Raw genomic sequence first — 20,085 nt, 5'->3', positions numbered from 1 at the left:
TACAAGGTCCTTTCCGACCCTACTTCTATGATTCTATGAAATCATTTCAGCGGCAATAAGGTTGCTAGCTATAAGGCTGCTAACTAGCTTGGTTTTGTTTTGCTTTGTTGTTTGTGGGTTTTTTTTATGTTGGCACTGGAACATGTACCCTAGGAAGTAAACTGAGACTACAAGCTTACACAGGAGACCATAAGATTCACAACTGAATTTAATATCATGGCACTAATGACCATGGCACGATGAATAATATTGAATAGATCTGATATTTTCACCCTTCTATAGTGTTCCCCTCTGTCTTTAGTTTCTCTCCCCCTCCCTTTTTCTTCTCTGTGGGAAGGAAGAAGCATCAATTCCAATCATCAGTTCTCTCTCCAGTTTATGGCATAACTAGACAGCAGAAGGGCTTTGTTAATTCTAGCATAGGATGGATAAAATAGTGCATAAAATTGGCATTAGGCCAAAATTGGGACATCATAACTCTCAGTGATGCTTCTGTTTCTCTGGCAGAGTGCTTGATTGAAATTACAGTTGTCTTACCCACTGATTATCTTGGTAAAAGAAAAACAAATCTGTCTAGCCATATCCTACTGTCTTTCACAGAAGCCAAAAGATAAGTGTCCCTTGGGTTATGACTTGTGAGCTGGAACTAAGTTCACTGGTATTTGTTGATAGGAATTGCCCTGGAGGGGTTTTAAGAGTCAAGGGAATAAATTGTTGAGCCAAAAAATTGTAAGCAACCTAAATATCCAAGAAATCCTAATGAAATGTCTTAGATAGTGAAAATAATAGCTTACAAATTAAGGAAGCAGTATCCTTTGCTGACTCTGAATATTCATCATTTTATTTTAATCAAAGTAGCAGTTCAGAAAACTTCTAAGTGAATGAATTTTGAGTAGCTTTCCGCCTCTAGAACGATGGCTGACAATATCCAAAATATGTTTTAATGTTTTCAGTGGAGTTTGTGTCTTGCATGATTGTATACTGTATGCCAGAGTGTTGATTTAGCTCCTTGCCTGCACTATTATGTCATGATACTTTGCAGAGTCTTTTTTAAACTGTGTACCAGGAGCTCAAAGATATGAAGAGTGAGACAGAGGTAGCAGTCTTGTCATGCCATCATTTCATATATTTGAGGGAAAATGTAGAACGAAAGTAACCAAGAGACTGAGTGGTTTCAAAGTAGCAAATTTATATCTAGTGGTATCAGTTAATGATTTTTTTCTTGACATTCTTAAATTGTTTATTTATCTAGAAAAAAAATTAAGATATTTTTAGTATCTTTTCACTCTCCAGTATAAAGCTGGTTGCCCCAAATGGTTCTTTTTGTATTGGAAGCTGGTTCATCTGCCTTTTCTATTTGGATTAATTTGCAAAATAGGAAGATCAGTTGTGTTTTGATATATTGTAATAATATTATTATGTGTGTTGTTGTAATGCGCCAAAGCCCCTATCAGGCCTGGGGTCCATTTTTGCTAGGTTCTCTGCAGTTGAATGAAAGTCTGTTTCCACCCTGACCTGTGCTGAGAAACACTAGGGTCCAAAGCTTTGTTCAGACTGCGTAGCACCACTGCATGATTTTCAGTGCAAGAATGGTTCCTAAGCTATTTCATTGTTCCAGGAGAAAAATACTAGAAAACTGGCATTGTCTCAAAGGTTTATTGTGCACAATTATTTTTTTTTCTCCTTTCTTTTTCTGGTAGGGCAACATTAAGAATGTATCTTTGTACTTTCACCACATTTTGCATTTGTTGTTTAATTTGCACTTATTGTGAAGTTCTCTCTGTAAACACATGCAACCAGCACATGTGCATGGTATGCACACAATAAGAGAAAAATACAGTCAATTTATTTCCAGATAGAAAGAGGATCCTCTTTCTTTTTTTTTACCATGCATATCTGTTTTGCTTTTTCTAGACACTCCCAACATGAAATACTATGCGTCCTTCTGTTAGTGAAATCTCACCTTTTGTCCCCCAAAACTAGAAGCTTATTGAAATTTACCTAACATTATTAAGCAAAAATGAATGTAGTTGTTCAATCAGAAGACAGCTTGGAATTAATATGTCAGGTATAAGTGCTAAACTGTTTGAACAATGCATCTGTAGACATGTTTTCTGCAATTAAAAGAAAACAACTTCTGGAATATACCTACTATTCCTTAATTTCTGTGGTATAGAATCCTATTCTAGGCATGTTTCTCTTTTTATGTCACGCATTTTGTTAAGAGTTCACTGTGCCAACAAAAAAATTAAACCTCTGTTTTTTTCCTTAGACATTAAGACTAATCTGTACCAGTACAGCAGTGCAGAACAAAAGTCATATTCCAAGACCTCCAGTGTACACACAGGATTTTTTTAAAGAACAGACTGAAGAGTTCAACCTAGGAAAGAGACATTTAGCCAACATGATGGGAGAAGATCCAGAAACTTTTACCCAAGAGGATATTGATGTAAGTACAGTTGCTCTGTTGGAGAAGTAATTTACTGTAGAGTTTCAGATATTGAAAGCACTCTACTTCAGCATGAGCCCCTCAGCTCTCTGTGAATTTTAATCAAACTGTCAGAATAAGAAAGAATACTACTATACATTGCAAACATTGCAACTGTGGTTGTGAATAGAGATTCTACCCCTGCTACACTGAGAGGTCAAGCATTACAGTATAGGGCTGTATACTATATCTTGGTAAAGCACAGTAGGTTATTTTTAAAACTGCTAATGGACAGTCCCCTTGATCTAAGGTCATAAGAACCACTGTGAAGGTTTTTGTAGTACTTGGAAATGTTTACTCATAATTTGACCTGCTGTGTATCTTTAGGTCAGGCTTTCTTGCATGATATCATAGCAGCTGGTGATGCAAATTAAATTTTACAGGTTATTTTCCAACCAACACTTGATTCATTTCACTTAGTGATTTTAATATAGACCTAAATTTAAGTTTATACCAGTAGTTCCCAGCATATATTCTTTTATTGGTATCCTTCTGGTAGCTGGTTATTGGCAGATGGGTGCTTTCCTTTTTTTCTAAATTCCTGTTATCCCATGCATTCACACTGCCTTTCTCTCTCTCCCTCTCTCCCCTTTGTCCTGTTGTATTTCACTTTCTTTTTATGCTCCCTCTGAAGTGCCTCCCTTTTGTGGCTCATCCGTCCTATTTTACCACATACCAGAAGGCTGGTGATAGGGAGAGCTTTCATTTTGGTGACTTTGTAGGGTGAAGTGGTATGCATTGGGAGCAGAAAAAAGAAGGCTGAGCTGGTTGCTTCATGGGCTACTGTGAGAACAGGGAGATAAGGTGGCTTTTGAGAAACTGTCAACTAGCACACTGGGTTCGTGGTCCATGACTAAGTTTTAAAAGCACCAGAATAGTACAAGCAATAAATAATTCTGCTTTGTCTGTAGCAGATTGCAGCTGTGATTTAAGCAGAGCTGGAGTTAAGCAGAGCTTTTCCCATCCTCCTCTTCAACACTAATAAACACTGGTTTGAATATTTTGGGGATACTCTTCTACCGCAACTCCGCTAATATAAATGGTTTAGTTGGCTATAGGGGTAAATGTACTGTAAATATTGGAAATGAAGTTATACATTTCTTAATTATAATAGGAAGTCATTGCTGTATTTTTTTTTAAATATGTTCAGACATACAGGTAGCAGATAGCTGTATCTAACAGGGTGTAATCAAGACTTCCTCATCCAGCAGTTTCAAAACATAATTTTCAAAAGGATGTTAAATCAGGACATCTAGCAATACAAATTCTATTCCCATGTGGTTTAAACTAGACTTTGTTCAGCCACATATACTGGTCACTGATCAGTGATAAAATCCTGATATAATCACCTACTTATAAAACAGCATGCTTTTGTATACGCAAGTTATACACCCATTATTTGATACTCTGGATAAATCAGCATCAGAAAACATGTATATAAAAATGAACATGCTGCTAACAGTTGCCTCTGTCAACAAACAGAAATCCATAGTTTTCTCCCTTATGTTATAGAGATCACAAACTCTAAAACCATGTTTCCCAGCTAATCACTTAGAACACACGCTTGCCATCCAACTCATCTCAAGCAAAGGCATGAACAAACAAATGGGACTGACTTCTTGCCATTAACGTGAACAGTCTTCAACTCTGAGGAGCCATGTTTACCATGGTTCTTAGTCCTTTGATTTTTGAAGTATGTCATATGTATACTAAAGTTTATATTAAGGAAAGAGAAGATTAAACTTTTGTAAATAATTTTGATAATCAATTTACATTCAGAGCAATAGAAACAAATCTTGATATTACTCTTGTTCCTCTAGGTGGAAGTACGATTGTAGATCCTCTCACCTCTGGGGTCTGTTTAACTTCAGTATGATTGTTGTTTTAAAGGCACTGATGTACCTCTTTGTACAATTAAGTCCATCATGAAAACAATTGATTTATTTGCTTGCATTGGCCTTACTATTTTGTGCTTTTAAGCTATAAAACTTCCTTTTACTAAACATTTTATTTTCCATTTGGTGACCATTTCTACTTAATCTTAACAGAACTTGTCTTGTTTGCATAACAAGTAAAAACAAAGTTAGTGTAACTCCCAGAGTTGGAGGTTTGGTGGGCATAGAGCTGATTGCCTTCAGGGTCAACGCTGGGAGGGTGAATACAGCTTCCTATGCATGGATCGAGGACCCAGAGAACCAGCTTGTATAGGATGTCAGGAAACCATGTACTGGGATTGGAGCCCCTTTATGTACATGTATTTGGAAGGAGGAAGATCCTTCTGCACACAGATACCAGTGGGATGTTACAGTTATATGTATGAAAAGACTGAGCTCCCTCCATTCTGGAAGTGAGCTTCTTCATATGCAGCATGGATGACAAATACAGAGCCACCTCACAAATTTTATTTTTGAAAAGATGGAAAAAACAAAAGAGTAGCATTTTATTTTAGAGATATCAAGTATCTACAGTGCACATTTAATTTGCTCACATCCCATCAGGTGTTGAAAAAACTTAAGAGTGCATAATAGTGCCTGCTATGCATAATTAAATTTCTGTTATAAAAATATAAAAGCTGCTTAGCACTTGCAGCAGAATTATCAAGCTTTACACTTCGAAGAGTAATAATTCCTTCTGATGAGTACTTATGTACCTCTCTCTCTTCTACTGTTAATCAATCTGTTCAGTGCATTTCAAAAGTAGACATCATCGGATTCTGTCCTTCACTTGCATTTTATCTGTGTTTTAATAACGTTTAAACCTTGTGAATTTTAAAACAGGTGCTATAGGAAAATAAGTTAACTATGCATTAATACTCCTACTGGATGTTTCAGATGAAGAATTGGCTTTTGCTGGTGCTTTTATTTAGGAATAGAAAGTTAAGCGGTACATTACAAATGAATTTCTTGGAGGGGGGATCCAGTAAATTGATATATAACTCTGCAGAAGTCTACCAATTGCTTTTTAATTGGTATTATAGACCTTGCTCTGAAACAAGGATATTTTATTCTCCTATGTGTGAATATGTGGTATGAAGTTTCTCTAATTGATTTGCTTTGCCCATTCCATTTGATGTATCATTTTTCACAATATTTCATAATTTGTGCTCATTTCTAATGAACAGAGTCGTTAGGACAGGCATGTCTAAGTACAACTGACAGCTAACATTAGGTGCCAGATGCAGTTTATAAAGCTATGTAGAACTGCAGAGAACAGTTTAAATAAATTAGCACCTGTACATTAGTCTCACTTGCTGGTAATTTATAAGCGAATCAGTAGAGATGACATTTAGGTAAGTCATTGATCAAGTTAACAGCTGCATACCCACTGCCCAGCTGGGATACCTAATTAATAGAGATTGCAGTCCTGACCCAGTGCTTTTCCCTGGTTGAGTCTGTAATCCTTTTATTTGTGATTTAACTTTAACTTATGGACATAGTAAACAGTCTCCCTTCATTTCAAACTGTCAGATCACTGATACTCCACTTTAAAGCAAAACAATTTAAGTAAGATTAATACAAGAAAAGCATGTTAAGCCCCATGACCTATTTATATGCTGGGTTTTTTTATTATTCATTCCAGATACCTGAACTCTGTATGAAGCATCTTTTTTTAAAAAAAAAAGTTAGTTAAAAAATTAGAGCTGCTTATTTAATCAGTAGGTACCTGCTGAAAATCTCTTGCAAAATAGGTTATAGGTCTTAACTGATATTTGGCATGCAGAAAGATTAATGTTTAAATGTAAAGCAAATGTTTTAAAGCAACTAGTTTCACTTGCAAATGTCTTTGTGCAAGAATATTGCAAGACTTGATTGTCACAAAGGATATTGTGACCTGAAGCATGTAAGAAGCCCCAAGAAAATGTTGTTTGTTTATTAAGTACATTCTCTAATGGATAAATGTTAAGAATTTTATATTAAAAAGCCTAGCACATTTGACTGCTAAAGGATATTCCGATTTTAGCAAAATAAACCCTTATACACTTGTGATTCCTAATCTGTATGAAATGCCAGTACCTTTCAGAAATATAATTCTACATTAAAACAGTGGTTCATAAACTACAACTTTTTCTGTTGTCTAGAAGCAGAATATGGTATCTAACATTTGTTTGTGATGGCAAGTTATTGTAGTTCATTTTGAAATAAGTTGCTTGAAGCCAAAATATTTCTTCCTGTGATTGATTTATTTTTTTAAAGGAGTCAATTTCTTTATGCCTTAATTAAGAAAAATCCTTATAAAAGTCCATGTGGACTGATGCCTTTCTTGTTTTGTTTTTTTTCTTTCTGTTTTTTATATAGAAAGATCATTTGTTAAAGTGGAAATAATTGCTGTTTCTCGTACTATACTATGTGTAACCTTTTCATGGTAACAATTCTGTGAACAAGATTTTGGTGTTCTAAAGGTAATTGGACCACCTATCAGTAGAATTATTTCTTTTAAGAAACAGTTTTATCTGTATAAAACCCAATAATAATATCAGAGTTGATGTTATAATCATACTTTTATTGTAAGTTTGATTTTTTGTTTCCACAGACCCTTTTGCTTTGGATAAAACAGGATTTTTTGGCCTCAAAGTTGTGTAATTATCATTGATTTTTAGCAGGGTTTTTTGGAAGTTACATAACCCGATAAAACTACTGTGAGGTTTTTGTTTTGTGTGTATGTGTGGTTTTAAGAGGTTAATAATTTTAAAATAGCTTTTATTAAACACTTTTGACTTAATATACATTTTAAAATTCCTACAAAGACTTTTAAGAAAGATATTGGAAACATGCTATTAATTTGCAGTCTTAGTGATGGGCATGGTCAGTGGGATTACTTCCCTGTTAAACATCTCAGTGCTGTGGTCATGTTGAGAGCATTCATTTTGAGCTGTGAGGGATGGTAATCTTGTTCAGAACTGGAGGTTTTCTCAAGGACAAGGATGGTAAGTGGAATGGGAGTTAGGCTGATGAAACTGGAGAGCAGAGGCAACCTGATACAGAGAAATTAGCGACGTAGGGATCTGAAATGTTTCAAATGTTATGCCCTTAAGTATGATCTCAGACCTGAACTGGTTAAGTACTTCAGCACTTAAAGCTCAATTTGAAAAAAAGTATTGGGTCTTATTTTTTTTCAATGCTTTTGGGCCCTTTCTTTTCACCGGTTAGGCTGAGACAAGCTGGGAAAGATGTCAGGCTTCCCTGCAAAATACCCCTGTTGCTGAAGGTTCCTTGCTAATTCAACACAATCGCTATAAATGGTTTGGACAATTACATGTTATGGTGGGGATGTACCACAGATAGGCTGGGTGCAGTCCGGAGGCTAGGGTGGACCTGTGCCCTCACAACCATTCTTGCTACAGGGCCACTATGGAACAACTTAACAGGACCCTAGCCTGTTTGGTATGCTGACTCAAAGATCCTGAGTGTAGCAAGCATGGTATATCTTTCCTTTTTTCCTGTGTGATTTATGAGTCAGACCAAATATTGTTTGCCAATCCAGTTTGAATTAAGGCACACACTTCTAAATACCTAGATAAAGATAAAGTTAAATATATATCAGATACAGATAATGAAATGGCCAAATTAAGCCAGGTTAATTTGGTGCTAGCTTTGGGCTTTGGAGGAATGAAGGAACAAGATCCATCAGCTTGTAAACCAGGGAAGAAAATGTCATGTAGGTTCAAGCTGATATAAGAGGGGAAATACTCTAAATGAGGTCTGAGTATAACTGTCTACTTTTCTGTATATGTGACATTTGATGGAAATTATTCAATGAACTATTGCATGTTTGCAGGCCATTTATTCATAGGTCATTTTTTGGGTAGAAAGGAATAAACTTTAATCCCCATTTAGCTGGTCTGGATTCAGACTGATAACCTACTGGTGAAAGAAACTGTAGCCCACCTAGTAGTAACTCAGGCTCAAGCACTTGGTTTTAAAATGACAGAATTATATATAGTTTTAATTTGCTCTTTTGCATGTGTGCATAATGATTTCCCAGGACTTTCAGATTGAAAAGAATTACCTCTGCAACTTCAGTTAAATGAATAATTCATAGCAGAAGTAAGGTATTTTCTCCCAGGTGGAGGATCCACTAGAACAGTTGTTTTTGAGCTGTTCTGTGGAACCCTGTAGGGGTTGTGTGATAGGTCATCAGGGGTTCTGCAGGGAGATTGGGTGTAATGGCTGACGTGGTAGGTCCCTGTTGCCAGCCTGGGTTGCCTGGCTCCATGGATGTGGTTAGGGATTCCCCAGCAAAAGAAGTGATATGAAAGGGTTCTGTGACTTTAGGGTGTTTGAAAAACGCTGTACTAAAAGATAGGTGACAACTCTGTGAAAAAAGCAGTGCAATATTCAGTGCCTGGGTTCTTGAGGGAACTTATTCTAGAAGGCAGTGTGGCAAAGTGGGATGAAACTTATGTCCACCACATTACAGTGTTGTGTTCCATTCCCAAAGAGAATGATATGGCTTTGTTAACTAGAGTTGTGAAATAATAACCTGCTATCTACATATGGAAGGGGAGTGTATGTATGCATCAGGCATTTTAACATTTCTCATTGTTCTCTGATACTATCCCAAGTAATTTGTTCTCAACCTTATCTGGAGGGGCATTACCAAAATCGGAGCCACCCCCACTCCCCTGAATAAGCTATATGGAAAGAATCCAGTGGTCATGTATCCTTGAACTGTATGTGTCCGCTCATCCAGACACCCAGACATCTACTTATAACCCTCAGGATGAGAACCACTGTCCTACAATAAAAGCCTACAGTGTGGTCTGGAAAGGTCTGTGGGGAACCCTCAGAGTCTGTGTCCTGTCACAGCTGCTTCAATCTTAGTTACGTATAACCTTAAAGTACACTAGCTTGCTCCTACATTACATATTGAGACTGTAGTTGACTCTACTAAATTTTGGTCTGATTCATGAAGGTATTCTTATGTTGGAAACCAGTGTTGCAGATGTGAAGAAGATCCCTGTTACATGAGAGTGATTCAAGAGAAAGTTAGACTAATACCTGTATGCTCCAGTTCAAGTTACTCAGAGATTAGTTCTTCATGGGAGACTAGAGGCGGGTTCTCTTTTTATTTCTGTTTGTATTAGACCCAGAAGCAGGAAGCTAGAGCTTTTCAGAGCAGTTTTATTGAAATGTGCTGCATCAAAGCTGAAATATTGAAATTTGCATCAAAGCTGGAATATTCTGTGTAGCTATACCGGTTCTCCTAAAACTTTGGAACCTAGGTGCTCAATAGATTGGGGGATAAGAGAAAAGGCCTAGGATGCTGGAGATACAACTGTTCTAGGCAGCATCCTAAGCACCAACTTTGCAAATCATTTTTGCAAAGATTTTGCACAGAGATTTTGCAGAGATTTTGTTTTTGTTCCATATTGGAACAGAAAGCTATTCAAAAGCCATGAAATGAAATTGTTGTTTTACAGCCAGCTGTGTTGAGAGTGAGAAGCAAATCCTAAGCTTTCCTAATGTGGGGTTGTGGGTTAGGAACTTTTAGCACCAAAGGTGACTGTGAGCATGTAACCCCCAGTAATTTTTATAAGCTAAACTTCCATCTCGTAAATCAGTCATTCTCTGTACTGTGGCTCTAGCATGTTGATATACTGTGCTGACGATGACTTTTTGGTGTCAGTTATTGTAAGTGTTTGAACTGGGTCCTTTAAATACTGGCATAAAGAATACCTCTGAAGTACATATAAAGCCAGTCTCAGTATCTCATAATATATTCCTATAACATGTTGTTAAATAAGGTGTTTGTTTAATATCAGCTGGCTCACAGCAGATTTCTCTGTTGTCCTCATAATTAATCCCCATTTGTTCATAAATAGGTGTTCACCTACTGTGTGCATGTGTGCAAAATGGCCATCAACTAACAAATGGGAATTCAGCAGTCGCTAAGAGAAACAAAATTACCATTTCATAAAATCAAGTTAAGCCTTTTGTTTGCATCAGAATTCTCAAAATTTCTGTTCAGAATGCCAGTAGGGGATTAATGAAAGTAATAGGTTAGATCTTTTTTACACTCCATGCATATTAAGTAGGTTGAAGCACTGACAAACCAATCCATGTCCATGCAAAAAAATTATCAGCAAGTAATAGCCTTAAGGTAACCTAACCAGCAAAGAGGCATAATTCTTGAGAGAAGATTTTAACTGCAGACTTGTCATAATTTTATTTTTCCACACTTGTTCACTAAAAAATGCAAGTGAAGCAACTGCAGCATTTTATCCAGTTAGTAATTTGGTAGTGTTGTACCATATGTAATTGCAGTTAAAACAAGATTTTAGCTCTGTGGTTCATGCTGTGATTAATTTTATATTTTGACTGAATTTGTCCACATTTGGAGCCACATTTACCAAAACATTGTTTTTGTTAATTTGGGAAAAATAAGTCTCTAATCTAATGTATTCTTTTCACTTTATTAATCAATAGATTTTTTTTTGCAAATGTTTTGAAAAGAAAAGTTTCCATAATGTTGTACTGCTGAATAAAAATATGCCAGGTGTGATTTTTTTATAAGACAAAATTCCTTGTCTTATAATTGTGCCAGAAATGGTTTGGAATCTTAACTGTGCTACTTGCTAAAGTAAATGATACTACTTTTTTAACCAGGCACACAAACAACATTAAAATATTGATTGAGTGGCTGACTGCCAGCTATCTCTTACTGCATTTAGCAAGCAATAATATTAACAATAAAATACAAATGGTTTGCCGAAGTGCACGTTGTTATTGTTTCCTGTCTTGTATCTTCTTAAAAGTCCCTTAAATATCTTTAAAGAGAGACTTGATGATTACAGCTTTAGTAATTGCATAGACTTTCACCTCCAGGTTGCTGGTTCAAATGTAGCTGAGGTTGTAATGAATAATGACTAACACCTGCTCCTAGATGAAAGTTGCTTAGAAAACTATGTAAAATGGTTTTGGGTGATCTGAATCATTTCAAATAAACTGCTATCACAACAGACGTCCCTCTTGATAGCCTTGAAGAAACCAATGTTCTGGTTGAAATGGAAATTCATTAGTCTTCCTATTTGAAGACTACAGGATAGAAAAGCAAGTATGGCTTATGTCTATTTAGTTTGTATTTGAATAAATAAGAACTGATTCTTAAAGAAAGATATAAGAAATTTGATAAATCTAAAGTTGATTAAAAATCATTTTGAGGGGGAGCAGAAGGCAGTGAATATATTTTTTTTTTTTAAGATGAAAAAAATGGAATCTTTCCCCTTTGTGGTGCTTGTGACTTGTAATAAATTGTTTGGACTTCTAGGGTTAAATTTTAAAGTAAATAGGACTCATTCCAGTTCACTCATTCTAGATATGCTAGGTTACAAACTTCAGAAAGAAATACTTTTTTCTGAAAATAGCAGTTGCTTTTGGTCTAAGCACAGCATAATAGATTTCATATATTTCTAGGGTTGGAAGGGACCTATTATAATGTGTATATACTATATTTATTGTTGATTTGTTTTGTTTTTTTACTCTTAAGTTTTCATACCATACTCATAGTGAGAGCACCTATAAGGAATGTTTTATTTACAGAAAAAAATACATCTGATCTTTGTGTTTCTCTGCAGAAAGCAATTGCCTACCTCTTTCCCTCTGGCTTATTTGAGAAAAAGGCCAGACCTTTAATGAAGGTAAGAATATTGTTTAATGTGCTTTTATGAACATCTTATGGCAGAGTACATTACCTGACTTATTTCCTTGGTTTTCACAGGATCCCAAAGAAGTCTTTCCAAGCAAATCAAGTAAGCGTGAATAATTCTAAGTGATATCTAAGATTCTGTTGTGCATCTATATTTTTTTACAATTCCTTCCTGCCACTTATTTTTATCTCCTTTATTAATTATTTTAATAGCTGCTAGTAAGACGTTTGTTGAAAAGCTAAAGGCTTTCAAATGTACTGTGAAATTCTAGTGATCTGAGTGACAGGACATACTAGGTGTGGGAGACCTGTGATCTTTTTGACATTAGATATCTTTTGAACCATCTTGATGAGAAATATATGTTTTCTACAATAGCAAATTTTTTTAATATGTGGGGTCTCATCCAGTGCCTACTGAAGTCAGTGGAAATCCTTCATTGAATCCAGTGGCTTTGTTACAGCCCCAGGAAGTGTTCCTTTTCATTTTTTACTTAAAACCATACATTTCTTGAAGCCAGGATGGCTCTTGGCATGCAGGCCAGATATCCAACCCAAGAAGTCATGCAATCCAGCTGTAGGACTCCCTAAGGGTCTGGAAATTTGGCAGCAGGGGGTTGGTGACAATTAACAGTGCCACTGCTTCCCTACTGCCAAATTTTCAAGCCATGTGGGCTAGATGCAGGATCCCACTAGAACACACGGAGCCAGGGCTGGAGCAGCAGGACTAAGCCTGCACGTGTGGGGCCAGGACAGTGGCAGCAGACCTGATGTGATGTGTATGGGGCCAGGATCCCATGCACACTGGTTCAGGCCCACAAACCAGATCTGGCCCATGGACTGACTCCACCCCACTCATATAGCCTGCGGGGCGACAGGGTTGGGCAGTACTGCTGCACACAGTTCAGTGCTCACAAAAGGTCTCAGATTGGCGGTTCTGGAAAATGAAATTCCCTCTGTAAAAAGAATGGGGGACAATATGTGACTGGCCGTAAAAATTTCCCTTGTTATATCCCCAGTGAACCTTAACTTGGTCTCTCTCCTGAGGCTTCCCTTAGACAATCCTTTATAGCAAGGGTGAGTAAAATACAGGCTGGAGGCCTGCCAAGGGTTTTTCCTCTGACCTGCGGCATGTTCCTTGGCCCCATCTGGCCCAGGTGTTGAGGAAAGCCTGGGCCATGGTGTGTGCAGCCACTCCCACCACCCCCGAGTGCGGGGCAGTGCAGCAGCTGGACTCGGCTTCCCTGTAGCCCTGGCAGTGGCTCCTGAGTGCCTCTGGTAGTGTCTCCACTGCCTCTGGACCTGGCCCCGCTGCCCAGGCACCACAGCCCATCCTCCCCACACCTACTGCCAGGGGTGCCGGATGGAGCAGGTGGGTAGGGTCTCCATGGAGACCAGCTGGGACCCCCTTAGCAGGGTGTGCTCAGCCTGGCAGGTGGGATGGGGCCGCAGGCAGGGAGGGAGTGGTGTCCAGGAGTAGGATAGGTGGGCGCGGTCCAGGGCTGGGATTGTGAGCGGATCATGGCTCTGCCCCTAGCCCCGTGCTGCTGCCACCCCATGATCCCGTCCCCAGTCCCCACCAGCCCATTCCACTTCCACATGCCGCTCCCTGCCCACCCACAGCCCCATGCCATTTGCCTAGCAGAGCACACCCTGCCTGCAGGAGTCCCATTTGGTCTCCATAGAGACTCTGCTCCATTCAGTGCCCCAGCAGCAGAGCAGATGGGCCCAAGCCAGATAGTTTGTGTTGCCCCCCTCTCCTTGTCCCCACTCTGGTCCACAACAGCTTACCCAAATTCCTGAAAGAGTCCCCCAAGCCAAATAATTGCCCACCCCTGCTTTATAGTAATGGTTTATGGGTATATTATCCACCTACTTAGTGGAAACCTCCATGATTTAAACCAGTGGGGGGCCAACCTTTTTGGCCGGCATGCCACAAATTAGTTGTGCACCCTTTCTGTGTGCCACTTCGATTCCCTTTCTCTGCCCAATCAGCAGCTTCTGCTCCCTATTCTAAGCTCCCTGCCTAATCTCTTTGCTTTGCTTTCTGCCATGTGCTCCCTCCCCGATCTCCTGTTCTACCTTTCTGCTTCCCGTCCTGTCTGCTGCTGTGCTGCCTGTTCCCTTTCCTGATCTGCTGTGCCACTTGTGGCGCTTTTGCTGCAGGTTGGCCACCCCTTATTTAAACTATCACATTTTGCACAAAACGCTAAACAAACTTAATTGTAAAAACTTTCAGTAACTGTGACTTTTTTACATGAATTGAAATAGTAATCTGTGGCTGAGAAGCTCTGAATTTGCAGAGCCATCAAAGTCCCACAAGGGACACTATATTTGATCCTCAAACCCGTTGCCTTTATCCTTCACTCCTTTTTTTTTTAATTCTCAGCCAGTATTTGCTACTGATATTTCAGACCATTTGAGTTGTTTATATCATCTGAACTTATGAGAACACCAGCTTTCACATAGCATGAAACACTGTGTTCTAACTTCAGTGTATAGTGAAGTGTCAACTAAAAAGCATGCTGGAACTGAAGAAGAGGCAGAAGGGAGAGAGAAAGATGGTAATCATAATTATGTGATTATCCCTTTAAAGTCAAAGGGATAGCTCATTTTGTGATCATAAGATTTAGTAGCATGCTTGCTTTCAGAAACAGTGACTTTTCAGGCATAAGGCTTGTCCTAGCAATTGTAAGGAGAGAGAAGTCGATCCTTTTATATAAAACTAAAAATAGCCTTTTCAAAAAAATGCATCACCATTTGTCAAGGAAATCTCATTCAGCTCTCTACAAATTACATCTTTAAGAACTTTGAAGTGCAAAAATATAAATCTGCACTTCAAGCAGTCCTTGAACAGTGATTGCTGAAAAGTTTACCGTTAGCAACTTAACTATAAAATTAGGTAGCAATAAAAATATATATTTTCCATATATTTAAAAATATATATTCAGTTTTTATAACTTGTCAAATTCTGTTAGTAACTTCATCTTTTAGTAAAAATTGATCCAGTCAGTTTTCACCCATGTTTCTTTTGTGTCTGTCTGCTTTTTCCCCTTCCCCTTTTCCCATTTTCCTACCTTAATGTTCTGTGCAATACAGATTGCACTTACCTGATCTCTCAGAACTTGTTTACCCCTGCCTATTATGTTCAGCTGTACTTTCTGCAGACTTTTTCAGAGGTGCTCAGCCCCCAGCTCCCAGACCAGATCTGACCCACAGCCTCATGTCACCTGACCTACAGTGTTCCCACTGTATCCAGAAATTTTCTAGTCACAGGGAGCTCCAGGCCCTGCACACTTTATCAGGCACCTGCTCCCAGCACACAGGCACAGCACTGGGCCATTGGTTCTAATCCCAACACATAGGGTATGGGAGGAAGCAGCGCTGACCACCAGGGCTTAATTTCAGTGTGGGGGTCCAGGAGGACATGACCTCAGGTTCCTAGGAACCAGTCATAAAAGGAATGGGCAGCACCAGACCTCAGGGAACCCAACCTTGGAGTGAGGGGGCAGTGCTTTGCCCCCCAGGAGCCAATCCTGGTATGCTGGGGTAGGAAGGGGTAAAGCCAGGTCCCCTACCTACCTCTCGTGGTAGGAGAGGTTGGGAGGGGTGGCGTTGGGCCCCAGGGCCCACTCCCAGCAATCAGGACAGGAAAGGGGCAGTGCTGGGTCCTAGGAACTCGATTTGGCCTGTGGACCATTATTGTCCCACTCATCTGGCCTGTGGGTCTAAAGGGCTAAGCACCACTGGACTATTTAGATTTACAGGTTTCCCTTGATCTATGCGGTAGATGCATTCCCAATGAACGGCGCAGAAATCGAATTTGTATAAAGCAAACCCAGTTTACAATGAAACAGATAGGGATGTGTTCCCACAGCCGGTGAGGGAGGGAGTGAGGCTGGAGCTAGGGAAGAGGGGTGCAGCGCAGCCCAGTGGCTGCAGGCAAGTGGTGTGTGCCTCTTCCAGGACTGCAGCAGGCGAGGCACCGGGCTCTTTGTGGCACTCGGGGTGGGCGGCAGCCCCACTGACCCCATTTCTCCCCACTAACCCCACTTCCCTGCTTCTTCCCACTCACTGCAGCCCCTGCTGCAGCAGCCCCAAGAGCAGCCAATGCCAGCTGCCTGCAGCCACTGGGCTACACCATGCCCCGAACCCCACAGTGTGGTACAGCCCAGCGGCTGCAAGCAGGCAGTGTCTGCCATTCCCAGGGCTGCAGCAGGGGCGGGCAGCAGCCTGCAGCAGGATGAGAGCAGGCTGGGGCCGGTGGCTGCTGCAGGCAGGGGCCAGCAGTGGTACCAGGCTCTTCCCAGTGCTCGGCAGCGGTGCTGAGAGGGCAGGTTGCGGGGGGCTATGGTGAATTTTGGGGTGGCAGCAGCCCCCATCCCATCGCCCCAGCCCACCCTGAGTGCCAGGAAGAGCCTGGTGCCGCTGCCAGCCCCAGTCTGCTCTTGTCCCACTACAGGCAGCTGCCTGCCCCTGCTGCAGCCCTGTTAGTGGCGGACACCACCTGCTTGCAGCTGCTGGGCTACACCATGCCAGAGGGTTTGGGGCACAGTGCCCCAGGGGAAGCAGAGCCCAGTGGGTTTAGGGGACAGCGCAGCCTAGTGGCTGCAAGCCGCTGGCATCGGCCACTCCCAGAGCAGCTGCAGCAGGGGCTGTGGTGTGTGGGGCCCGGGGCCCCAGCCCCACATCCCTTTTCCCTCCCCATACCCTTCCCCTCCGCTCACGGCCCTTTCCCCTCCCATTACAAACTCACAAACTTATCTGCTTGGGGGAAGGGGGAGTGAGCCTATGCTGATCGCATAGCAGTGAATTTACCTCACATATAACAAATTTTAGATATAAAAAGGGTCATTGCATAAGAGCGAATTCACATAAATCAAGGGAAACCTGTATTAACTTTGAAGCTGCTTTTTTTTTTTTAACTGAATTATAGTTTATTGTATTTTCCTCTGGTTCAAAGGAAACAGGTTTTTCCATGGATAGGATAGGACTTATTGGTGTGGGCCACTGTTGAGCAAACTTTTGCTCACCTCAGATTTTAGTCGCATCTTCTCAGCTTGGCCTCTTTTGAATGTAAGGCTGTATATGACATGGTACTTAGAAGTTTTGTAAGACATACAACAGTCCAAAATAATCTACTTGGTAAAGCTGCATTTAATTTAATACATTACCTACATCAAGCTGCAACATAGGTCTCCAGCTTTAAATACTTCAAATGCATCACTTTGAGATGTTTATTCCTGGTTTTAAAATTTGACAAAAAATTACTGCTAAGTGTTGTCAGTGCTTGAAATTGATGTAATAAAGGCTCAGCTTCACTGAAATCCATGAGTGATTTGCTGTTCATGTCAGTAGAGCTTGAATTTTGCCCTATAGGCCTCATAAATTTGAATTTCTATTATTCAGAAGAAGCATGCTTTAACACAAATAATTTGTTAAACTGAAATTTAAAATAAAAGCTGTTTACAGTTGTGTGTCTGACATTTGTACAGTAATCTTCTTTTAAAGTTATCACAGTGTATTGTGCTTTGCTTAAAAAGACCTGCAATTAAGACATTGCTGAATCAGTGGTGTCAAAGCTTGTTGTGAAAGTAACATTGAGTCTGATATTGCCTCCCATTTGAAGCTGGCAGGAGTTGGACTGTAATACCCAAGTAAGAAGTCTGACTATAAAATAACAAGGTAACAGGTAAAATAAGTTGAGTTTCCAAAGGAGGGATATTGTTGCTACGTGAAATTATCCTTAAATATTTTATAGGACAGATATTAAACTTGTTCGTTGTATGTGAGGCTTTTGCAAAAGCATATCTTGGCACCTGTGACTAAACAGATTAAATTGTTTTAAACATTTCCCCAAAACACCTGAATCCTAAACCCTTGCAGTCCCTCCATAACACAGTTCAGACCAACTGTAAAGATTATTCTGCTGATGCACATAAAACTTTTTTTTCTGTTTTCAGAAGACTTTGTTTTCTGTCCCTCTGGCACCTTTCTCAATTATTCTTGTATTTTAATCAACTGTGAGTGTGCCCTTCATTCTAGTTTAAACTTGGCACCTTTACCTGCATTACCACTACATAAATTCTCTCAGTTTATTTAAGCTGTACGGCTGGGTTTCCGTCATGTCATGTGATATTTAGAAATCTTGCATTAAAAATATCTTTCTACAGCAGCAGATGTAGATTGTTTTTAACAAAGTATTTTAAAATATTGGCTTTCCAGCCAGGTTGAACACCCATCGAATTTCTTTGTTCTGTGATATTTTAAAAAGTAATCAGTATATAAAAGAGGCTTATACCAGCAATTAAATACAGATACTTAATAAGCATATATTATTGCTTTTTTGTCTGATCTTGCTTTTCATTAGTACACCAATGGGGAGAAGATGGCCGTCCATTTCACTTTCTCTTTTATACCGGCAGTCAGTCATATTATTCATTGCTGCACGTAAGTTTGTTATAACCTATGATAGATGTTAGCTCTCAGCCAAGTATTGCATTATACCAGGGTGCATTTCAGAAGTTTCTGAATTTACCTAGCTATTTCATAATGGTCCATAATAACACCACCTGAGGTAAAACATAATGTATTTTGCTAAGTCATAATATTTATTCTTTCATTTATGTGGCGATGTTTTATCTGATTTAAAAGTGAAACTTTTGTTTTGCTTCTTTAGTCTTTTTGGTTTATGTTAAATTCTTGCTTAAGAGTTGGCTTTGAATACTCTGAACATGCCTTGATTTATATTCTAGTCTGAATTAGCATCACTCATAGTTATTAAGGGAGAACGGATGTCCAGCCAAGATGACGAGATTTAGGATTATTCACTGTCAAATTTAAAATACATAGTTTTCCTAAAGGAAATGCTGTAGGAAATGTTATGTATGCTGGTATTTAATGTGAGGCACATCTGTATTTAAATAGGATAAATAGATTTTAAACTTTTTTTTTATTATTCAGATTAATTTATTTGTATATATGTGACATCCACTCTGATAAGCATGGTTGCAAGACTAGGGAGTCTCTGTTCTTTGATAAAATCTGCATCCGATAAAACACGAGTGGTTGCTGATTTCTTTAATATAGATTCAGGCCTTCCCAATATCTGCCTATTGATAGAATGTACTTTCTTGGTTCCCTAGAAGACTTGGTAAAGAGATGTGCAGTACTTTTGATACCCAGTTTTAGAAGAGAATGAAGTATTTGCTTTTGCTGTCAGGTCATTTCAATTGGAAGATTCTGTTTTCCTCATGTCCTGTTGCAAAAGTAGAGTAGCATTACGGGACTTCTCCGCAAAAACAGATTTTAGGCTTTTGAAATCTACGTGCAGCTTTGCTGTGTTTTGTAGAATTATCTGGTGTTTATTTTTGCTCTCTGTACCCAAAGGACAAAATCCCCACTTGTCAGGTACATTTATTTCTTGGAAAAACCTTTTTTCGTTTTTTGTTGACCTTGGGCAAATGAGCTTCTTGCCCTGGCAGAAATGAAATGAATGATAAATGTAGAGTGTGTCTTTGCTGAGTAATGGAGCTGCAGCATAGGCTTTCCACAGAGGTTTTCTCCTGCACAGCCTGAGGCAGCCCGAGGACCCCTGCTGTTCATTTAAATAGGTATGTCAAATCTGCCTCGAAACGCCGCTGGTTTGATCTGTGGTAATATTTGTGAAGGTTCCATATGGACTTGAGCCCCCTGCAGTGCTAAGAAATAATGTACAACGCTTCATGGTGCAGACGCAAATTTTCTCTGAAAAGGGATGCAATGCTGCGTTTTAGCTGTCGGAGAGGATGATGGAGCTGACGCGCTAGGCCTGTCAACTTGTTACACGGATGGGTTGCACGCAGCGAGGCTGTGGAAAATCTGTGCCTTTTAACTTTTCTACTTAATCACGGTTGTAGCATTGCCTTTAGACTGTATGCTACATTAATTCTCTTCCTGCCTTCTGCCTTTCATCC

General features: G+C 39.6%; 1 protein-coding gene across 2 annotated transcripts in view; it reads left to right on the top strand.

The window, feature by feature from the left end:
- The window catches only part of MRPS9 (mitochondrial ribosomal protein S9), a 52,259-nt gene that overhangs the window by 8,023 nt on the left and 24,151 nt on the right, over positions 1–20,085 (top strand). For both annotated transcript variants that reach the window (XM_019525091.1, XM_019525092.1), the window contains exons 2-5: positions 2,273–2,449; positions 12,063–12,125; positions 12,206–12,236; positions 18,501–18,580. In XM_019525091.1, coding sequence (XP_019380636.1) covers positions 2,273–2,449; positions 12,063–12,125; positions 12,206–12,236; positions 18,501–18,580 — 351 coding nt within the window. The remainder of the gene's footprint in view (positions 1–2,272; positions 2,450–12,062; positions 12,126–12,205; positions 12,237–18,500; positions 18,581–20,085) is intronic.

The sequence above is a fragment of the Gavialis gangeticus genome, unplaced genomic scaffold (genome assembly GCF_001723915.1).
Source record: "Gavialis gangeticus isolate Ggan-Ray unplaced genomic scaffold, GavGan_comp1, whole genome shotgun sequence".
In the NCBI taxonomy this organism is placed as follows: domain Eukaryota; kingdom Metazoa; phylum Chordata; order Crocodylia; family Gavialidae; genus Gavialis; species Gavialis gangeticus.
This window is presented reverse-complemented; position numbering and strand designations above follow the sequence as displayed.